The 23,061-nt window shown below is 42.8% G+C and overlaps 1 protein-coding gene across 1 annotated transcript in view; it reads right to left on the bottom strand.

The window, feature by feature from the left end:
* xpo7 (exportin 7) overlaps positions 1-17,706 on the bottom strand; it is a 64,545-nt gene extending 46,839 nt beyond the window's left edge. Inside the window, exons 1-6 of the mRNA XM_080743126.1 lie at positions 17,671-17,706; positions 4,985-5,131; positions 3,844-3,937; positions 1,459-1,625; positions 297-362; positions 67-171 (exon numbers count right to left, since the gene is read on the bottom strand). Coding sequence (XP_080599252.1) covers positions 67-171; positions 297-362; positions 1,459-1,625; positions 3,844-3,937; positions 4,985-5,131; positions 17,671-17,703 — 612 coding nt within the window. The 5' untranslated portion in view covers positions 17,704-17,706. The remainder of the gene's footprint in view (positions 1-66; positions 172-296; positions 363-1,458; positions 1,626-3,843; positions 3,938-4,984; positions 5,132-17,670) is intronic.
* Between the last annotated feature and the right edge of the window lie 5,355 nt (positions 17,707-23,061).

The following is a 23,061-nucleotide window of genomic DNA, read 5'->3' as shown; positions in this document are numbered from 1 at the left end:
CTGATTATCCTTCGATCGAAGCAGAGAAAAGCAGAAGGTAAAAACCAAAAAATACATTATGCGCACCTGTTTGAGCAAATTGCAGGATAAAGTGAATATGTCGAAGAGCGAGGAATCTCTGAATGACGACGCTATCTTCCTATGCTTCGTCAGCGGATGTGTTGTGTCGGCCTGGGAATAAATGAAAAGCGTTGAGCGTCAGAACACACAATATAATATATAAATATTATAATAAAAATAAGACTGTATAATAAACACCATAACTGATAGTGGGGAGTGTTTAAGAGGGACGTTACCTGATTGATTTCATTGGTCAGCTGGGAGAGAATAGTGACCCCTATTATGCAGTGCTCCACACTGTCCTGTAAAGACATATATTATCAGACATATAATGCATACACACCCACACTAGTGCTGTGTTTCCTAAACAATTAGCACTATCTGTACAATCATGATGTTTAGGTATTATCCGTTCTAAAAATATGTTCTTGCTGACTGTTCTAATCTACATACAGCCAACCGATGAGGCTTTAACCTGCTTTTATGAAATATCCCGAGACACCAAAAAGTGGAGAGTCCAAGGCGAACAGTGTATAATGAAAAACGTAATGCCTTCCAATAGCTATTCTCCAACATTTTATTAGGCAAATGAGCAAACAATTGGCTCTTGCAGACTCAAACGAGACTTCCGAAGACGCGTCTTCATCTGATTACTTTTCTCCTGCTATTTTTGGCGAGCGATGTCTGAATAAACAAATCCCATCAGATCACGTGCAAATAACAAGTGTAGATAGTCAATCCTAAGAAAACATACAGTATATTTGAGAAACAAATCAGCCTAACAGACAGAAATATAAGCTTGCGTGGCCAGACTATAACTCTGTGTATAGGAGTCTGGTACTTCTATATGGACGTTTTTTTCCCCCAAGGGACGGGTTAAAAAAATGGCTCTGGACACAATTGGTTATAGACCAGACCAATACTGGGCCCTGATTGGTCACCCAAATTGTCAGGGTGAGGAAATGGATTCACAATGAGTGGGGCCAGACCCAAGGGAGAGTGTTTTCTGCTGGTGTTTCAGTCCAAGCGTATCAAAGGGTGCGTTCGGAAATGCGCACAGGGTGTGGTTCGGGTTAGGGGGTTAGGGTTAGGTTTAGGCATAGTTTTATAGTTTTACTGTGGTTAGGGTTAGGATTAGGGTTAGGTTTAGGCACTCACTACACTGAGCACACACCCGGTGCGCATTTCCGAACGCACCCTTTGATGCACTCGGACTGAAACACCAGCAGAAAACACTCTCCCCCAGACCCAAATCCTCCAAGGACAAAACATGTTCGAATTTGTCTGATTCCAGGCTAACAGATATAGGCACAAAGACATACTAATTCTGTCCATGCAACACCCTCTCTCACGGTGAATTTACAGTTTACATCGAGGGCCTTAGACACAAAAACCCACCTGTAAAAATCGCGTAACGTCGGCAATGACGTTTCTGAAGACATAGTCGTCTTTCTGACAGTCGAACCAGCCCAGCTTGGTGATCCGGGCGTACAGCTGAATGAGTGCCTGGGTCACGAACGCAGCCAACTTTGGCCGCGTCGCCAGATAATTCAGCACATAGTTCCCTGCAGCAACAAAGAGACAAACAATCTACTTTTAATAAACAGTCATCTGTGACTAGACCCATTAATCAGCAACAACAGTCACAACATAATACCAGTAAGACTCCCTAATCGGGAGATAAGCGACCGTAGGTGGCTTATCTCCACAAATAGGGCAAAAATGTGTTTTTTCCAAAATCTTCCTGATCCATGTTGATGACATGAGTGTAGACATGCTGTGTAGTGATATTCGTGATTTTAGGGCAAAAACTGTAGGAGCAGTGTCCAAAAATGTGTTTTAAAAATCGGCCTGAAGGTGGCGCTAGAATAGGGCCATGTGAGAAATGAGGGGTGGGGTCTCCGCGTTGCCTTGGCGGACGAATAGGTACCGGCCCCGGCTCTCCCGGACGCTCCTAGCCCGAGTTACGGCATTTTATGTGCGCTGCAGTGGCAGGGGGTCCTCCACTGGGGGCGCCACCACTTTTGCATCCGTTCTGGAGCACCAGGAGTCGGTGGTCCCCGGGAATTCCCCGTGAGCAGCCCCGTTGGGGTGGTCATTTGGTCATTTTTGCACATTTGGTCATTTTTTACATCTGGGGGCGCCCCCCAGGGACCTGGGGGTCCCTGGGGCTCCGGGGGTCCTTGGAGGTTGTAGTTTGGCAGGCAAGGAGTGTGTGTGTAAAATCTGTGTGTGTAAAATCTGGCATGGATCGGGTCAACGGGTGCGGAGATATAAGCAGGGAAAAAGTGTGACGTGTGACGTGTGACGGACTCACTGACTCACTCACAGACAGCCTGTGGAGGTTTTGGTAGTAAATGCGACCTACGGTCGCAATAATCATCCTCATTACTTGGATGAAACAAACCGCTGTATAACAAATACATACCAAGACATGCCAATACACCAATGTTTTTTAAAGATATTTTTTGGGGGCTTTCTACTTTTATTCAGATACAGTGATAGAGTGACAAGGAGAGAGAGACGGGGCGTGACACGCAGCAACGCGTTGTTGGACCCGGGAATCGAACCCGTGATTCACTGTCAGGCTGCATTAGAGCCTATATGTGGTATGTGTCTTAACCGCTAGGCCATTGGCGCTCCTAATACGAATATGTGTGACTGTTGTGCTGTTCAGGAACTGTCCATAACAGACTAATAATTCAACAATTAAGAACGGGCAAATATTTAAAAATAGACAATCTAAAAGTTCACAACACCTCACAATTTGCTTCACAATGGGAGGCTCTCTCCATTCCGACATGTCGCCACTCCAAAATTGACTTCTTATTGTCGGAGTGGCGACACTCCCATGGGGGTTCGGTTTAGGGTTAGGGTTAGAGATAGGGTTAGTGTCGAAATGGAGACATGTCGGAAAGGAGACATGTCGGAGTGGAGAGATGCACCCTTTCACAATATTTATCTGTAGAAACGAGTCATAAATCTAATGCCTCAACTCCTAAAATTCCAAATGCTCATCAGTGTGGGGGGTGGGGGGATCACAGCCTGGAAAGGTTGAGAACCACTTATTTAACATATAACTGCAATTAATCGGTAGCTTGCATAGATGTAGTTGTAGCAAGAAGTTATGATTGTACTGTAAAAGAATTGTAGTCCTGGTTTACTAAATGTGTGATCACCGTTTCCGATTCAGTTTCCAATTGCTTCGTTTGATTGGCTCTGCCACCGATTTAACCCGGAAACAGTTAAATCAGCTGCAGAGCCAATCACAATGAAGGAAATGGTTGACGGCCCGGCTACACCAGAAAACGCGCACGCACGCGTGTGCTGTCTGTGCGTGTGCAAAAAGAGGGAGTATGTGTACCTTCTGGGAGTATATGTGCGGGAGACCAAGGAGTTTGTATACAAAACGCATACGTGCGCACGCACAAAATAGAACCAATCCTATTTTTACAGCATGCGTATCCGGGGCTCGCTCTATCCTTGAGCCTGGTGTAGCCGATATCATTGATATTGGATCTTTCCAAAACGCGCATACGCGCGCACGCCCCGCGTACGCCCCACGTACGCACTGACGCGTGTGAAAAGGCTTGGTGTAGCCCGGCCATAAGCCACCTTCACTCAGTACACTGGGACTACAGTTAATGCATAAGAGCCTACTGCGTAACAGTGTATTGTTTTAAATTGAATCAGTGCAAATTAACTCAAAGCTCGACTGGATGGAAACAACCTTGTTAGGGAGATAAAACGATGTGCCTCTGTATGAAAAGTGACAGAACTTACGGATGTCAATGCGTTGCTCAAGGGGCAGAGGGTTGCTAGTTCTAGACACCAGCTTGGATAGACAGGTGGCGGCGAGCAGCTGGGAATACGATGACTGTGGAGACAAAAGAAAACAGTCTTTGAACTCATCAAATAGGTTTCATTTTAAAAAGTAAAACATTATGACAAGTTGCCAACACAATTTTTTGTCAAATGTTATTTAGCCACACACACACTATTACTGTAAAAGGTCTCAGGGTGAATAGCAACGGAACACTTTTGTTGTCATTTTTCTCTTCCCCAATTCAGTTGTGTGCCAATTATTTTCCTCCCCACACACACATTTGTGTGTTGTCACTGCTGTTTTATCCTACTGCCTCAGCCGCCAGTGAGGAGCCCCCACCGGGAGGACGTAGAACTTCCCTCCAACTCCTACCACCCAACAATAGCCAGTTTAAGCTGACCGTTTCTACAACCGCGACGCGAGGCGGGACTACGGCTGCTATGACAAAATCGCAGTCAAAATCGTTAAGCAACAGCCTTCCGCGACGGGCTCCGACCCCTGTTCTTAGTGAACTCTTTGGTTCCCATGGCGACGCGACCAAGCAGCAGGCGTTGTAGACGCTACGTGGAAAGTTAGCCTCTGCCGTTGTAGGGACGGCTGCAGGTTGATCTATCGAGCGCTGATCATTTCCAGTTACCGTAGCGTAACTGTAGCGTTGCTTACAGTCGCTAGTCCCTGATGACGGGTGCCGCCACCAGCCCGTAGGAGTACGTGCAGTGACAAATATCACCCTCCCCACCCCGGCTATTTACAATTTAGGCATTCAGCAGACGCTCTTAATTCAGAGCGACTTACAATAAGCAAGGTAATACATCAACATCAATACATCAAATGCATAGAAATAGTAATCGACAAAGCCGAAAGCATCAATTGGTGGATTCCAACGCTGTTTGGCAGGCACTTTACCACCACCCAAGCGCCCCGGAACACTTCTTGATCTGATAAATTGCTGCCATTTTGAGTGAAATTTAACAATCACATATCGGCGAATTAAACGAGAACTTAATATTGTAAACATGACACATTGTGCATTTCTAATTGAAGCCACAGCAGCCAAGTAGGTGACAGCGATGGAATAACATTCTATAAGTAACTTACACTGCCTCTTTCCAGTAGTAGCTGACATTTGCTCAGACAATCGGGGCTGTTGGTGAACTCCACCAAAGCTTTCTCCGCCTGGAGTCTAACAGCTGTGTCTGTAGTCTCGTATAGCTGCTTACATAGGATCTCCAGCTGGGCAAGGCCCTGGGAAGACACACACACAGACACGTTATGTAGACACAATTAGGGCTGTCACGATTAGGACATTTTACATGGCGATTAATTGACACTCAAATAATTGCGATTAACGATTTAATTGTGTTTATGTCGTTGACAATTACATTTCTGTTTGGCTTTTAGGCTTTGAAGTTGCACATGGTAGATATGACACATAACCTAAATATACACATAACCTAAATATACAAAGAAATTACTGACATATTTGACAACTTTATACTTAAAAAAGAACATTGATAGTGGAAATAGCCGATCTACAAGCTCACAACGCGTCGCGATGCGACGCGTTGTGAGCTTGTAAATCTGCTATTTCCACATCTTTCAACATGGAAACGATTATGAAGAATAATCGCGATTATGTCAAATAATCGCGATTAGACGATTATGTAATAATTGTGACAGCCCTAGACAATGCAAGAGAAGAAAGCCATTATGTACGCTACCCCGGATACTGCCAGGGCAGTAGACATTTGGGAAATGTGCATGTGAACACATGCCACACCACACACTAGGGGTGGGCAATATAATCGATATGGCAATACATCGATCGCGATAGTTTATTTGCCAATACTGTATCGATACTTCAGGCCATAGTATCGCGATACTTTGAGGAAAATAGAATATGTTCCCCATGCATAGGAACCAATGGTAGAAGTCCGGTCCTGACACTCCGCTGCCATTAGATGTCACTGTACTATTAGTAGCTACTTCCCCTTTCCACGGTTCAGTGAGATCTCTCGAGGAAATGGCTGCGAACGACGAATACAACAACATTAGAGCAGCGCCTTCAGCTTTTAAACTGATATATCGTAACAGTATCACAATTAGAGCTGTCACTATATGACATTTTACATGACGATTAATTGTCACTCAAATAATTGGCGATTAACGATTTAATTGTGTTTTTGTCGTTGATAATTACATTTCTGTTTGGCTTTTAGGCTTTGAAGTTGTACATGGTAGATATGACACATAACCTAAATATACAAAGAAATTACTGACATATTTGACAACTTACTACTTAAAAAATAACTTTGATAGTGGAAATAGCCGATCTACAAGCTCACAACGCGTCGCGATGCGACGTGTTGTGAGCTTGTAGATCTGCTATTTCCACAATTTGACCTTTTTTAAAAAATATGAACATTTTTCAACATGGAAACGATTATGACGATTATGTCAAAAAATCACGATTAGACGATTATGTAATAATTGTGACAGCCCTAATCACAATAGTATCATATCGCAAAGATTCGCAATACATCGTGATACTATTGCATCGTGACCCATATTCTTGCCAATATCCACCCCTACCACACACCTACATTTCCCAAAAATGTAACGTTCGTCTTTCTTATTATTTGATCATTTGGCCAATCTGATGCAGCAATGATTTTTTTGAAAGGTCTTAAAGGTCCTGTCACATCATGTGGGGAGCCCCCTGGGGGTCCCGAGTCTCCCAACCCACAAGTAGAGAACCACAACATAAATCAATGGCGAGGTGTGCTATGCAGGATGCAGAAGCTCCAAACACAAGCAGCAAAATGGAGAGACAACCATCGATTACTACCTGCTCAACCCAGTGTTGTTATCTAGGGCAGGGGTTTTCAAAGTGGGTGACGGGGCACCCTGGGGTGCCGTCAGTGATGCCAGTCCAGGGGTGCCCGCGAGATAATTTGATAATATTTGGAATTCATCAATATCACTACATCAATATCACTTCACTATGCTTAGTAAAACAGGCCTGATTTGCACTGTACTTGATGAGTTCTTTTGAGCGGTGGTTACACCGTCTCCTATACGTGGCCGTGAGTATGTGTGCGTGTCTGTCTGTCTGTAGCCTGCAATACCTTTTCTGACCACACATGTCAAGGGAGGGGCGCTGTTGTTCAGGCCAGGCACACACACACACACACACACACACACACACACACACACACACACACACACACACACACACACACACACACACACACACACACACACACACACACACACACACACACACACACACACACACACACACACACACACACACACACACACACACACACACGTGTTTTGTTTTTTTTACATCTACGACAACTCTCTTCACCAAAAATAGCCGATCTACAAGCTGTAGATCGTCTATTTTTGGTGAACCTTCCTCCCAGACTAGGCATGCTGGGGTTCCCAGTGGTTAAATGTCAAGTATAACGTTATTTTCAGTCAGTTTTGATGGAAACGGATATTTCTCCAATATGATGTAAGATTCTAAAAATGAACAGTGTAACTCGGGTGCCGTGGATGAAAACGTTATTTACAGGGGTGCCCTGAGTCAACAAACGTTTGAAAACCCCTGATCTAGGGTGTGTTATAGCCTAGATAGGTGATAGTTTTCAGAAATGTTCAAAGATCTCTCTCACAGAAGAACTCATAAAGCTAGTGCCACCATGTCCAGTTTGCTGCTTGTGTTTGGAGCTTCCTGCACAACACACCTCACCACACCACACCTGCACATTGATTTATGACAAATACCTCAAAATTGTACAGTACTTAAGTAAATGTACTTAGTTTACACCACTGGTTTTATGCATCCCAAATGTCATCATTTCCTTTGTTTGATGTTGTGCGTGTAAAATACTTTAAAATAAATTGCCTTGTTGTTGAAATGTGCTGTACAAATAAAACTGCCTTGCCTACCTACTACAACTACAGTAGATCTGCAGATCTGTTGGCAGTTATTGTCACAACAATACAAGTAATTTGGAATCCAGATGTTACTTTGAACCGCTACAGCATGGCTGCAGACTACAGGATCATCAGGCAGATTGGGGTCAGATTGGCCATTCCCGGAAAACAAAAACACATTTCCAGCTTCGGAAATATGACTCATCTCGTATGGGCAGAATTTTTTGTTGACAATTAACGTTCCCACATACATAAAGCACTAGCCTAGTTCTCACACTTTCCAAAAATGTTCAAAAATAGCAGATATAGAAGATTGCAGTGTGGCACGAAGTGACGCGCTGTGAGCTTGCATATCTGCTATTTTTTGAATACTGTACATTTCCAAATAGTAGCTCGGGGGCAAATAGCCGCCGGACACCAAATACCCGCTGGGGGTTTGACACCGTTTTGCGCATCACCTGCCATTCAAATGGACCTAAACAAGTATCACAAATAGCGGCAGGGCACCAATTAACTGCCGGGGGTTCAATAGGGCTGTCACGATTATGAGGATTAATTGTCACTCAAATAATTGCGAATAATGATTTAATTGTGTTTTTGTCGTTGACAATTACATCTCTGTTTGGCTTTTAGGCTTTGAAGTTGCACATGTTAGATATGACACCGAAATATACAAAGAAATTGCTGACATATTTGACTTTATCCACAACTTTCCAACATCCCATCGTGCATTGCGCAGAAGGTGTGCGGCAGCTTCCGGCGCCGCAGCCGAGTGTGATCTACAAGCTCACAACGGTTGCATCTGCGACGCGACGTGAGCTTGTATGTCTGCTGTTCTCCGGAAGTGTCCCACAGATAATGCTACTGTAAATTCTCGCGGAAACAAGTGGATACTTTAGACTTTATACTTAAAAAAGAACTTTGATAGTGGAAATAGCCGATCTACAAGCTCACAACGCGTCGCACCGCAACACGTTGTGAGCTTGTAGATCTGCTATCGCCACTATTTTTGTCTTTTAAAAGAATATATGAACATTTTTCAACGATTATGAAAAATGATTGCGATTATGTCAAATAATTGCCATCAGACAATTATGTAATAATGGTGACAGCCCTAGTGTTCAAATCGATTTTGCGAACTAAACGCCCAGGCTAGCATTCGGAAAAATACTGTAGCCCGCGCAAAAATCTAAAATGACAGATGCTTTGCTGGTTTTAGCGGGTTAAAACGCAGCTTGCGGTTACAGCGCGCTTGCATGCATGGTAAAAAGGCTGGAATAATAAAGATACAAAAGATTTGTCAACGATGTCAGCGTCATGCGGAAGTGTTTCAGACTCCGGGCAGGGCCCCTTAACCACTTAATCCCCGGCCCCACGCTTTGTCCGGCGAGGAAGACCATCAGCAGCACGCACTGCTAAGTTGAGCTGACCACGAGAAACTTTGAGCAGTAAGTAGCAAGTAGTACTAATAATCAGATAGACTTTTTACAACATTGTGCACTTCCCACCCGCCCCAAAAAGTCAACCAACCATTATTCATGACGATTTATTCACTTGACAGCACCAATCGAAGAAAAAGAAGAAACACATGCTTGAAAGAGATTCTCAAATCCATTCTTCAATCCCACCCGCACTTGGAGGCAGGCAAGAGAAGTGCCGAGTCATACACAGTGAGACTGGAGATGCTACTGATAAAACTGCTGAGATGATAAGGGGGGACATCAAGTTCTGGGAGTGGGAGAATAGTGTCTTGGATTGAGAGAGTATATGGGTGGGTGGAAGGCTCTTGCTGGGTTACGTTATTTAGACATGCGATTTGTTTTGATTAGGTTTAAATTGTGCATTCTAAACTCAAATTACTAAGGCTAAAGAAAGGTGCGAGAGGCCAGCATTAAATGCATGTCTGTCACTTTGTAATTCAAAGATTCAATGTGTTTGCATCCAAAGAGCCTCAACATTTTGTTTGTCAGTGTTAGGGATGGGACAATATGCAATATTATCGTTTATCGTGATAAAAAAAACACTCACGATAATTGTATCGTGATATCGTCATCCATCATGCACTGGGATCAATTCACCTTTTATTTGCCGAGCTGCATATCCAGTACCACTTAAACCCTCTATAATTGGTAAAAGATACTTATAATATACGTACTTGATAGTCTTTTTTTCACTCTATATCAAATGTCTTTGCCAAAAATAGCCGATCTACAAGCTCACAACGCGTCGCATTGCGACGCGTTGTGAGCTTGTAGATCGGCTATTTTTTGGGCAAATGTTCTGCCCCAGGATAATGGATTTTCATCATCGCGATAATATCGTAAATCACGATTTCTTTTGTCACAATAATCGTGATATGACATTTTCATATCGTCCCATCCCTAGCATGCATATTTTTTGTGAGAAAGCGTGGCCATTCCAGGAAAGATGGACAATGTGTGTAAAACATGTGTAGATAACCCAAGACTGTCAAAAAGCACAACTCTGCAAGGTACAGATAAGAGTTTGGTTGCAAGACCCAACCCCAAACCAGCATCTCCATGACACCTTCCCAACCCTGCTCAAACACACTCAACCCCCCTAGACAAAATCTTTGCATAGCAGAGACCCCTTCACAAGTCAATTCCCATTTAGCCACAAACAATAACATTGACTTAATGATCCATCACTTCAGATCCTTCCCAGGAGGCACTTTGGAGTTTCATAACAGTGATTTGAATATCTTGAGCAAGTCTAATAACTGGACCACCTGAGTCGTGTACTATCATTTTCATCAACTGCCAAAAGCCCATGTCAATAATAGGGCTGTCACGATTTTGACATTTTACTTGACGACTCATTGTCACTCAAATAATTATGATTAACGATTTAATTGCGTTTTTTTAACATTTCTGTTTGGCTTGTAGGCTTTGAAGTTGCACAGGCAGCAGATATGACATGAAATATACTAAGAAAATGACTGACATATTTGACAACTTTATGCTTAAAAAATAACATTGACAGTGGAAATAGTCAATTTACAAGCTGACCACGCATCACATCGTCAGCTTGTAGATCTGCTATTTCCGAAAATATATATGAACATTTTTCAACATGAAAACGATTGTGACAAAAGAATTGAGATTATGTCAAATAAATGCGATTATGTCAAATAATTGCGATTAGACGATTATGTAATAACTGTGACAGGCCTCCTTGGCTCAGCTGCCTGCTGCCTCACTGATGTTGTTTGGAACGTGCCTGGATGGATGCCTTCGAACATGAGGACACTTGGATGCCATGTCTGTGATAATGGCAAATGACTGGGGTTATGTTGCACTTTTAATCAAGCCAATCAACTGATCTTTAAAAATACATTTTAGAATAGTAAAAATAGCAGCTCTACAAGTGTTGTTGATACGCGTTGAGCTTGTAGATCTGCTGTTTTACTTTTTTTTATTTGAAAGACAAAAACAAATGTCTCTCAATAATTTGAAAAGGTAATCAATAGAATAATAGCAACGAAAATAATCAATGGCTGCAGCCCTTGTCCCCAGCTTTTTGTCAAGTCGCCTTTGGGAAAATTACTCAAAACGAACATTTCCGTTGGAAAGGTCTGTGCATTTATTTGATCATCCTACCATCATTTATGTGTCAAACTATTACTCATTATTAGTCAATTACCGGTAATTTGAATGGCTTATAATTGCGAATTCTCACAATGACATAAACATATTGACTAATATTTTAAGATTACTTTTTAAAGTGACAGTACCCCTTTAGATGACAGTCCTACTTTAAGTGTACGGCCTATTTGTGACCTGCATCCATCCCGACTCCGATTCATGTCCTATTGATGAAGGAGACGTGTGAGCAAACCGCTTGGTTGTGTACATGCATGCTTGCTTGACACCTGACATACAGTATTTATGCTAAGTGTCAAGTAAAATGTCGTTTTTGGCTTGGTCCCGGTGTCACATTGTGAATCAGACTGAGCAGGTGAAACACGTGACCCACCTTAACAAGACACCATTAGTTAATAAAGTGTTCATTAACAATTCTTCTACATTCTTTAACTGTGTAGACTTCTTGTAAATTAAGTAATGCAAATGTTTAATAATAATTTAACTCTTGAGAGCGTAAAATGAAACCAAATGGACATTTGGTTTCATTGTACGCTCTGAAGGGTTAAAGATCTATCCATGGGCATGAGGACTGGAACAAGTGGCAAGGTGGTGATATAGCCGCTGTGCAGTAATCCACCATAGTGGCATTTTAACTCCACTTCACTTGTTTTTTTGTGGAATAAAAACCTGAAGCATGAGTACTATTATTTTTTTTTTATATAATGCCCTTTCCGCTTGCGTGTCATTGTTGTTGGTTAATATAAATAATGGTTAGGTAGGTATATAGCTACTGTTAGCCCAGCCTGCATTTGTATTATGCCAATTGGTTCTCAAAGTTGGGTCTGGAGACCCCCACAAGCTTGTAGATCTAGCACATTATGCTAGCATATATTGTCTGTACATAGCATAGACATTAAGGCTGTGGTTAATCAAGTATAGTGGAGGCTGATTGAGCAGAACTCATGACTTATGTACACAACTACACATCAGATGACATTAAAGCCTGGTTTACAATCGGTGTCGTGTGCCCAAAATAGACGATCTACAATCGTGCTTATTTTCAGCGAGTGACACCAACGTACACCGTGGAGTATAAATTAAGCATTACAAGTCCTTATCCTACAGTGCAGTGACTTTACTCGCAGCAAGAATACCTTATCTATTCTATACTTCACTTCCTTGTCCGCATATGTCTGCAGTCATGTGCAGATCTGACAGACTTCATTCTTAGCTGCAAAATATCTAGAGATGCTCCGATCGCGATTTTTGGGGCCGGTACCGATCACTGATCAACTGGAATAAGTATCTGCCGATGCCGATATTCCCGATCACAGCGTCAAATCCATACATTCTTCTATTTATTGTGTTACTGCAACATTTATATCGTCGTTGTCGGGTGAAAACCTTGTATGTCCAAAACCATTTGTTTTGCATTTATCAATTTAAAAATGATTTAAACTAGTGAAAACAGCCGATCTACAAGCACACAACGCCTCGCGGTGTGCTTGTAGATCAGCTGTTTTCACTACTTTTGTGCGATGGCCTTGTGTGATGAAGCAGTGCTTTACTTTGCGAAAAAATTTACAAATGTGAAACTTGGAGATACAAGGTTTCTGCCCGACAGTGACGATATATTCAATGATTCTTCTTACAAAACATTGACATTGTATATTAAGTATAAACATTAGGAGATTGCAGGCTGAGGTCCTTTAGTATCCAATTCAACTTGTAGGAGTTGAAGCGGAGGTTACATTCAGTCCCACAGATAAATATTGTGAAAATAGCTGATCTAGCTTGTAGATCGGCAAAGCCGACACCGATCAAAGCCGATAGAGGCATTATCGGCCGATCGCGATCACTCACCGATCAATCGGCACATCTCTAAAAATAACCACAGCATGCACATACCTGCCGCTATGTGGACCTACCCATGTGTTAACAGCTTCACACCTTATGCTTAACGTCATGTACATACTGTATCTGGGCTCTGAAGCGTGGCCTACATCTGGACTACATCTTGACACAAAGCGCTCAAAGTTTATTGTACGCCCAGGGACCAGGGTCACATTGGCCAAGCTTCGCGCGATAGTTAAATACACGTTTTTCTTCCCTGCCTCCCTTCTTCTCCATAACTGGAAAACTAAACTGAGCTCATGCAAAAAGGAACGTCACCAGTGATGTGACAATAAAGAAACATACATTATTCTTGGTTAATTATATTCAAGCCTAGCCCAGCATCCCTCCAGTGTGACTGAAACGTTCGCCCTCTCTTTTTCCTCTCGTACTCCCTGTCACTCTCTTGTCAAAATGTTCCGCCGGTGACTTTATTTTAACACCTGCTTTTTACCCAGTATTTGTCCAGCGGTTACCGTGGTTTTTAATCACATTTTGACAAAAACAATTAAATATTAAAGACTTTGAACACACGAGCTGTGAACTTCAAGTGTGCGGAGGCTCTGTGTGCCTGTGAACAAACTATAGGACATCGGACATAAACGGTATGTTGTAGCAGGAATCATTTTTAGAGGAATGTAAAAACATTTTTTTCCTATGGTACGGTCAAACCTAAAATGCGCTTCTCTCTTGGACACGTTGCATTTTTTGGTATTGTTTTTAGACACACACCGCATAAAATATGTTCAACTCTTCGGCACAGAGGGTCGCGGCATCCGCCGTTAGATCAAGGGACTTCAACGTTTTCAGGCCAAGGACCCCTAAGCTGAGAGAGAGAGATGAAGCAGGGACCCACTCTCTCTATTGTATAAATGTGTGATGCAGATTTTCATCGATTTCATAGATAGATTCATTGACTTGTTTGACAGCACTGTCATCAGTCTATGTATGTTGGATTTGTGTTTTTAGTTAACTTGACCTTTCACTCCGTACTTGGTCTGCTCTTTTTTACCTCTACACCAAACCGATTTGCCGAAAATAGCTGATCTACAAGCTCTCAACGCCTTGCAGCCCCAAGACATAGAAACGCATCTGGGGTGACTGACAGGGCATCCTATGGATTTTAACCTTTAAAAAAAAGTTTTCCTAATGAAGTAGTTCTTATTCTGTTTCTGTAAAGTGACTTGGAGTACCTAGAAAAGCGCTATATAAAATCTATGTGTGCATTATTACAACAGTAGATGCAGACAAATGTTTTATATTGCACTTAAAGGAATAGCTCTCCAAATGTATAGAAGGTTGTATGACAAATTGTAATGTCCAGGGTACTAATTTCAATCAAATTGATTGATTAAATCAAATTGATCCTACAGAGCCAACAGGTGCATCAGCGAAGACCAAAGGCCGACCAAGGTAGACACTGTTTGTAACAATGCAACATCTAATGAAAGTATTCACAGCATTGATCCAGAGACCTTCATCAGGTCATCTTAGAAGATAAGAGAGGGAGACCATCTTAAATAGGTTGTCCAATATATGATGATTAAGTGAAGTAACAAGCAGTCTCATAAATGGCAACAACAATATAAATAGTCAGCAATGATATCACATGCAGAATGCACCGTTTACAAACAGTAGTGGATCAGGAGAAACTGCCTTCAATCAATTTGCTATACTGACATTACATACAGCCCTTACAATTTCCCCTATTTAATGCCAATGTTGACGGTGGTTGTGGTTGGCTGTTAAGATTTATAGAGCCACCAGCAGTGCCCCAAAATGAAAAAAGAAAAAAAAAAGAAAAAAAATATTTGCAGTGAAGATCACAGGGAATCACTCGTAAGATGTAATTTACATACATTACAAAATATTAACTTGTGTATTATATATAATGAAGACTTCATCTGTGATTAAAATGTCCTGGCAACATTCCAACAAAAGCCAGCCCAGCTCTGCAACAAGACATAATAGGGCTAAGAATAGCCCATAAAGTGACTGTAAATAATGTTAACTTTCTAAGTGTTTGTGTTCTGGTCGGGCCACATAATATGGATTTCAGAGAATACTGTGACATGTGCTCATGCAGCCAGTAATAGTACCTCAACCATGAATGAAAGTGGCATTGGATTTAGAGAGGATAATAATAAGCCTTTAAATCCAATGATCATCTAGTCTGCTTATTGGCCTATATCACTTTAAGTCAGCCAGGCACAGGCATTTCCACATCATATTCACAACTAATACAGACATGACAGTGTCCCGACCGGTCCCGACTCCCTAGGCATTGCATTGAGTATCTTTAGATAAAGAAAGGACCATCACAATGGAGTTAAGCCCCCTGGCTTTTGGTTTAAGGTGCCACATGTGTAGGCTACAAATTGAATACATTTATATAAAAAAAAAGCATCAATATAATTACAAATGCATTTTGTTTGTCTTGTGGCACCCTGGCGTGTCATCAACAGCCACCAGCTTACATACATTGCAATAGCAACTTTTAACTGAAACGTGTCCAGGAACAGGGGGGCGAAAAACCTGGAAACACATTACACTACAGTACAGTACAGTGTACACTACAGGCTCCCATGTTGCCAGCAGCAACCATGGACACAGACACACGTGAACATTAGCAGAAGCCACAGAACACACAAGCGCCTGGACATTCAATATTAAAACACTTCAAATAGACCGGCTCTGAAACACACAAAGAGAACGGCACTCCAAACCAAAACACACCGAAACCACCACACCGTCGTCCACAGACCTCTACTATAACCAGGGAGGTTTTGTTGTTGCGCGGGAGAACTTTCCAGGCGGCTAACGTTCACAGCGCGTGGCGGTGGTGTGGTAACGGTGGACGTTATGATTGTTTTATACTGTATAGTTGCGTGGCCCGAAAATATACGATCTACAAGCCTCCCCACGGGCTGGTTAGATCGGCTATTTTCGGGGCGCGCGAGCGAGCTTTGGACTGGACGTATCGTGCCATCACGGCGAGCTGGGGCTGGCTAGCGCAACTGGTAGAGAGCTAGCTCTGGTCCATAGCGTTAGAAGGAGTTCTCCTCAACGCTATGTCACCGATGAGCCCTTGCGCCCACAGTAAAGGCTGCGCACCCTCTCGTCTGCAGTAAAAACAAAGAAAATAGTTTCACTACTCGCCAAAACAAAAGACGGCTTAAGGGAGTTGAAAGCCTCCTTTCCTTAGTGGGAACACTCTGCGCCTCCCACCTCGTCTAAAATACACTTTTTTGCCAGAAAATAAAATATTTCCACCGGGAGGCAAATTCTGGTCAATGGAATTTTCTATTGACAAGATCTGTAGAGGGCGCTGTGGAGTAGCTAAAACTTCCGGTGTAATGTTTTGTTTTCTGGCCAAAAGGTGTATTTTAGACGTGAGGTGCGGGGCTCCGAGTGTCCCCAGACTCCCCACTAAGGAAAGTAGGCTTTCAACGCCTTAGAACCGTCTTTGTTTTGATGAGTCGCGAAAGCGTATTCTTTATTTTTACTACAGACCAGAGGCTGAGTCGCCTGGTCTACCGCGGCTGTGAGCATAAGAGCTGATCGGTGACATAGCGTTAGGTTAAGGAGAACTCCTAACGCTATGGACCAGAGCTAGTGGAGCCAAACTTCCCTCTCGCATCACAATGCGCATAAACAAAACAACGAACATTTGGGATTCCCATCATTCCCACCCTCCTACCCACCCTTTTATATTTTTTCCCCCCGTTAACTGCGTAAAAAACGGCGCAAAAACAACCCCATCATCACAAACCCCACACCGTATAGCGGGGCGATGTGACATGTTTTCTCCTCATCCTTAGCGACGTCCAGGGCCAGCCCGTTTAGAATCTACCCGGGGATGGTTGGCGTGTGTGTGTGTTTTTATTGTTTACTTCGATAACTATTCGGATCATAATTATGGCCATTGTTGTGTCGCCCCCACCCCCCCGGTTCCGGAGATATTCACACGTCAACGTCGCCGATAATAAAACATTGCGGCACGGGCGAAGCAAGGTGTCCGGCGTTTCGTTTTACGCGAAACTTGCGGCTAAAACTAGGTAGCACAATGTTAATGCAATAAGCTCCCTCTCTCTCTGGCTCGCTCGCTCGCTCTCTCTCCCTCTCTCTCTGCACGATGACAGGCCACAAGTCAACACACAAGCACCCCGCATCCTTATTATTATTTACAACCAAGAGCACCACCAAACAGCCGCCCGCGCACACGCGGGGGAACGCGTTAGCCGTGTGCGATCAGTAACGTATCCTAATCCATGCATCAGCCCATCTGTACGCTTATCAATCATTGTGTTCATTACAAAAACATAAACCTCTGGTTACCTGCACATGATCCGCCATTTTGCTCCATTGCATGGACCTATCACTCCCCCTCTAATATGAGTATAGTGGGGGGAAACAGCGCCCCCCGTGGTTGTTGTCTTTATTCTGGAGACAAGCTTTCATTTTCTTTGCACAAATTGTGGTAAATTGAAGCACAAACAACGTCCTCTCGCGAAACCGCACCGAGTCAAACAGAATGAGCGCCTTTTCCCTCCACAAAATGCTTTTAAAACACAAATGTCGTTGCGAAATAACAGCCACTGTAGCTCGGTTTGTTGGTAGCCCGTCTGCAAGTGATTACTGTCTGTCAGTAATGACTAATAAGGGTGATTGTTTTGTATAAATACATGTTATCCTGTCGTGTTGAATTAACACGTCCTCTCTGATAAACTTACAAATCAAACGGAACAATGAAGGATACAACTTTATCACTGAGCTTTGAGAAAAGTAATGAGAATAGCAAGCAACCAGAGGAAGCTGCGTCAGGTTGGCGCAGTTGGCGACGGAAACGCCGGAAATTGACAGATTCTTCTTCAAATTTAAAGCATAGATTTAAAGCATAGATTTTTCCCTACTCAAATAACTAGATAATCGGTAATACAATTTCACACAACGACCGTTAAAATAAAAGTTAATTCATTAATTTGAGTCAAGTTTAAGGGGCATTCTCACCAGGCAAGATAAAGTTAAAAAATAAAAATATCTTTCTCAATTGAAGTGGATGGTAGTGACATGGTAGTGACACTACCATCGACTTTGCCTGACTGCGAGCGCCAGACATCTCACACTACGTTTCCCACCAGCAGAGGGTGGTGATGTGCGGACTGAAGTGTCAGACTCAGACAATGACAACAGACTCTCAATTCACCTAGGCAAAACTGAATGTATCCTCTTTGGATCTAGTCAGAAACTTAGCCTAGTTGAGAACTTCACAATTAAAGTAGGTGACACTGTGATAGAAAGAAAAAAACACATCTGCTACCTGGGTTGCATCCTGGAGGCTAACCTATCCAGTGAAAAAATGACCACCAAGGTAATCAATAAAGTCAATCAACGAATTCGCTTCTTGCAAAGAGTTGCCCCACTGATCAATATTAAATCCCGAAAGACACTAGGAGGTGCTCTTATTGGGCCCCTCATTGATTACGGAGTCCTTGTCTGGTATCGCGACGCCCCAGCTGCCTTAAAGCTAAAGCTCCAAACAGCCCAAAACAAACTAATTAGGGTTGTGCTTGGTCTCCCTCCTCTGACCCACCTTACCGAGCATCACCACGAAAGCGTGGGGTGGCTCAAAGTAGCTGACAGAGTACAGCATCTTGCAATGGGCCTGGTGTACAAGATACACTACACCTCCAAGATTCCCATGTACCTGACAAACTACTTCTTAAAGGTCAAGGATGTTCACGATCATAACACCAGAGGCAGCTCCACTAATCATCATCAGCGTAGATTTAACACTAAACAAGGCGCTAACTCGTTCTCCTGCTATACCATCAACATGTGGAACGCCCTTCCACAAGCCCTAAAGGAGAGCAAATCCCTAGCCTCCTTCAAAATTGGTATGAAAAGTCACCTTCAGACAGCAGCTACCCGTGACTTGTAAATAGACTAAGCCCCCATGCTCCCCCCCCCCCCCTTTTCTTTGTATTCTGCCTTTTGTATTTGATGTTATGCTTTTGAAACTGATATTATCCTAGATAAAGTAGCCTACTATGTTCTATCCGTCTGTCTTTCAATGTTATATGAGATACTTAAAGTGTGGTTCCTGTGGAAATAAGCCTCGGCTTTCTAGGATCTCCTTTTAGTTGACCTTGTACCAGTGATTTGTACTGTCATGAAACTGTACTTTTTTCTATTGCAAACTTCTAATAAATTCTTCAATCAATCAATCAGGCTACCATCGACTCCCATCCACTATTCTTTATCTTGCCTGGTGAATGACCCTTAGGCATGGGTTTCAGTTTAATGAAGCTACACTTTAGTTTATGGATGCGCACGTTTTCAACAATAAGGCGAATTAAATTTGGCCTCACTAATGTTAATTAGGTTTAGGTGGGCTATATCCGCCTGACCACAGTGGACAGTTCAGAAACCTCAAACCAGCCTACCTATAACCAATTAGCCTACATAATTGATGGACATAGACACTACAGTTCAGCACACTGAAATAGAATTAAGCCATTGTTCTTACATCATGATAAAAAATCCCACCCAGTGTAAAGTGAGCAGTGCTATATGAGTTAATTTCATTAAGTGCCCCACGAAGCTTGGCCAATGTGACTCTGGCCATACAGACACCAATTGACCAGAGTCCGGGGAGACACGGGACAAACAGACAAAGCCAGATGTAGGACCAGTAGGAGTGGTTGGCACCGCTCAAAAAATGACATATATATAATGTAGCCTATATGTGTGTATATCTATGTACTGTATAGACTATATATAAAACTTTCCGTCTGTTTGCATGCTGACATCACTGATACAGTGTCGCCACCATGGTAAGTTAACAGCTGCATGCTGAATCACAGACAGGTAGCCTATTGCACAACTGGACGTCAATGGTGACTGTTCTGCCCAACAGGCAACTTTCACTTTCACTTAGAGCCTAATCCACAGGTAGGTCCATGATGAGGAAGAGCAAAAGTCCAGGGTCAGCCTGATGACAGACGGGTGGTGGACTATGGACTTGGACATGCCTTAATTGTTCACTGGACTAATGGTAGCCGACACCGGGCCGCGTGGAAGCTGTTTGTAAACCACGTGTGGAAGCTGTTTGTAAACCACTTCCAACCAGTGCTGGGCCCCTTTATTTATCCAAATACTGTATAACACACTTGATATGGGCGTTTCTGAAGCTCAGAGAGGACCAGGGAGTCAAATGTCAGATATAGGTAGTTGTAACAGATGGTGGCCTGAACATTGTCATCCAAGTCAGCACCCTCAATTACCAACCACCTGCTCCTGCTGACCTACACAGCAGGGTCTGGTCTGGTGGAATAAAATATACACACGTCACGTCACGTCACGTCACGTCACGTCACGTCACGTCACGTCACGTGTACGTTCTCAGAGTTAAATGAACACTTATTTTGAAGACAAAGACCGGAAGTCACATTTGTCTTCGTGTCTACTGTCTAACTTGACCATAGAGGTAGAACTTGACGCTGTTGCCGTTTTGCAGAGTACAAAAAGCGCTCATTGAAGAAACGCCCCCCAACAGCTACGGAGGCCGGAGAGGAAACTGTTTGGTTGAATAGAAAATTGGAGGGAGCTATCATGACATCACCCGTTGGTGATTATTGGAAGGGTAGATTAGAGATACTGTAGTGTAGTGTAGTGTCAGTGACAGTTCTAGGACTCAGGCCCCCCACTGACAATGCACGTAACATTTTGGGTGCTTATTTTCTGTTTCGTTTTTTTTTTTTTTGCTGATAAGGGCGTATTAAAGGCTCTCAGCTCATTGATTTATTACTGACAGACAGTAACTGGAGCAGCCATGTGACTGGCACTGTCTGGCAGGTGAGGTCACAACACACACAAAGTCATAACCACTGCAGCACAGCATCAGCACACAGACACAACTTAATAAGGAAGGACTATGTAGGGGCCTGTCACCGTGGCCGTGGGCCGCAGGTGGATTGCATAATGCAATTTGCAACTTGTGGCATATTATCAAATTATTCTGTTGTGTCTTGTCTGAAATCTTTGTTTTATTGCATAATAAAACAATAATAACGCTAATAATAATAATAATAATAGCTGGAATTTATATAGCGCTTTTCTGAGTACTCAAAGTCGCTTTACAACACTAAGTGTGTGTGTGTGTGTGTGTGTGTGTGTGTGTGTGTGTGTAAGTGGCAGGTAAAAACAACAACTTTATTAGGAAAAAAAACTAGGATAAAAGATACAAAAGAGATCTAAGAACAATAAAAGAATAAAAACAAGAGTAGGTTCAAGGTCAGCTGGGAAAGGCGATGGTAAATAGGTAGGTTTTCAGGGCGGTTTTAAAGGTGGGGATGGAGGGGGCTAGTTTTTGGATAGGGGATACATGCCATAATAGCCTATATATATATTTAATATATATATATTTAAAACAAAAATATTCTCCCTGTGATGTGGCGCCCTTAGTGTTTGTGGCCCTATATGTTGCTTATGCCAAGCACGGCCCTGTGTAGTGTTGTGTAGTTGCGACCGTAGGTCGCAGATTAGTATGTGAACGGTCACAGCTTGTATATCTTGTGTATCTCTGTCTATAACGCCTGACACTGCGGTTCTAAGGGTTTGTCGCTCTGACATCACGCTCTGACGTCACTGTGATGTCAGGGGAACCACTCTAACAGAATGGGATTGCCGCTCTGACATCACGCTCTGGCTTCACTGTGATGTCACACTAACAGAATCCATTTTATTCCCATATACGGAGTTCCCTGATTTCATCAATATTAAGCCCATATCTAACATATGGAGGCCACATACTACACTAACAGAAACAGTATTCTACAGACAGGGATCTCCATCTATGGGCATAAAAGGGTATGATGTCAGATGTCATAGACATCATAGGACTTTCACATAACGAATAACTGAGTTTGGGCTCTCACAGCATATCTCCATACAGTAGCCTACATGGATCTCCATATATGGGTACCAGGGGTCTCCATATATGGGTAACTGGTCCGATATACATCACTGGCCAGATGGCCAAGACATGGCGCGATCTCGCCCTTCAGGACGAGGTCACATGTGTGTGTACATAGTGTAGTGTAGTGTATTGCTATAAATACAGGGCAAAGTTACAGTGACTTTAAGCTGTCAACATCAGAGCCAGCTTTAAATTCATTTTTTAATCAGATTTCAATTAATAAACTTTCGGGTATCACGGTAATCGTGGCTGGTTATGGCTTCAAAAGCCAACAGCATATAATATTGCTGACAAAAACACACACAAAAACATTCAATCAACATGGGGGGCCGTATTGTTCTTATACTCTCCCCATTGTAAAACACAGAACAAACCATTGGATCCATCCCCCTGAAAGACAACAGAGGAGCCCATTATCAGCAGATAACATCCATGTCTTCCCCTCTAACAGGCAGGGAAGGGGAGGGGGAAAACATTTCTGAATCCATTTCAATCCAGTTCAAAATATGTGTCTTCTTTTAAAAATCAAACCTTGGTTCGAAGTGAAGCGGTGACTTCTATGTGTTATTCTATGTGTTCTAGAGCTATGAAATCTGTGTTCTAGATCTATACATTCTGCTCTAGAACTATATTTTCTATGTGCTTTAGTTCTATATTTTAATGAATGAATGAATGATTTTGTCTGGAGGGCCAAATTGTCATGTGAAGCTTGACCAATCCTCAATTCTGCATGCACGGGACATGTACGG

This window comes from Nannobrachium achirus, assembly GCF_963921795.1.
Source record: "Nannobrachium achirus genome assembly, chromosome: 15".
Taxonomy (NCBI): domain Eukaryota; kingdom Metazoa; phylum Chordata; class Actinopteri; order Myctophiformes; family Myctophidae; genus Nannobrachium; species Nannobrachium achirus.
The sequence above is the reverse complement of the archived record's forward strand: the minus strand, read 5'-3'. Positions and strand labels throughout refer to the sequence as shown.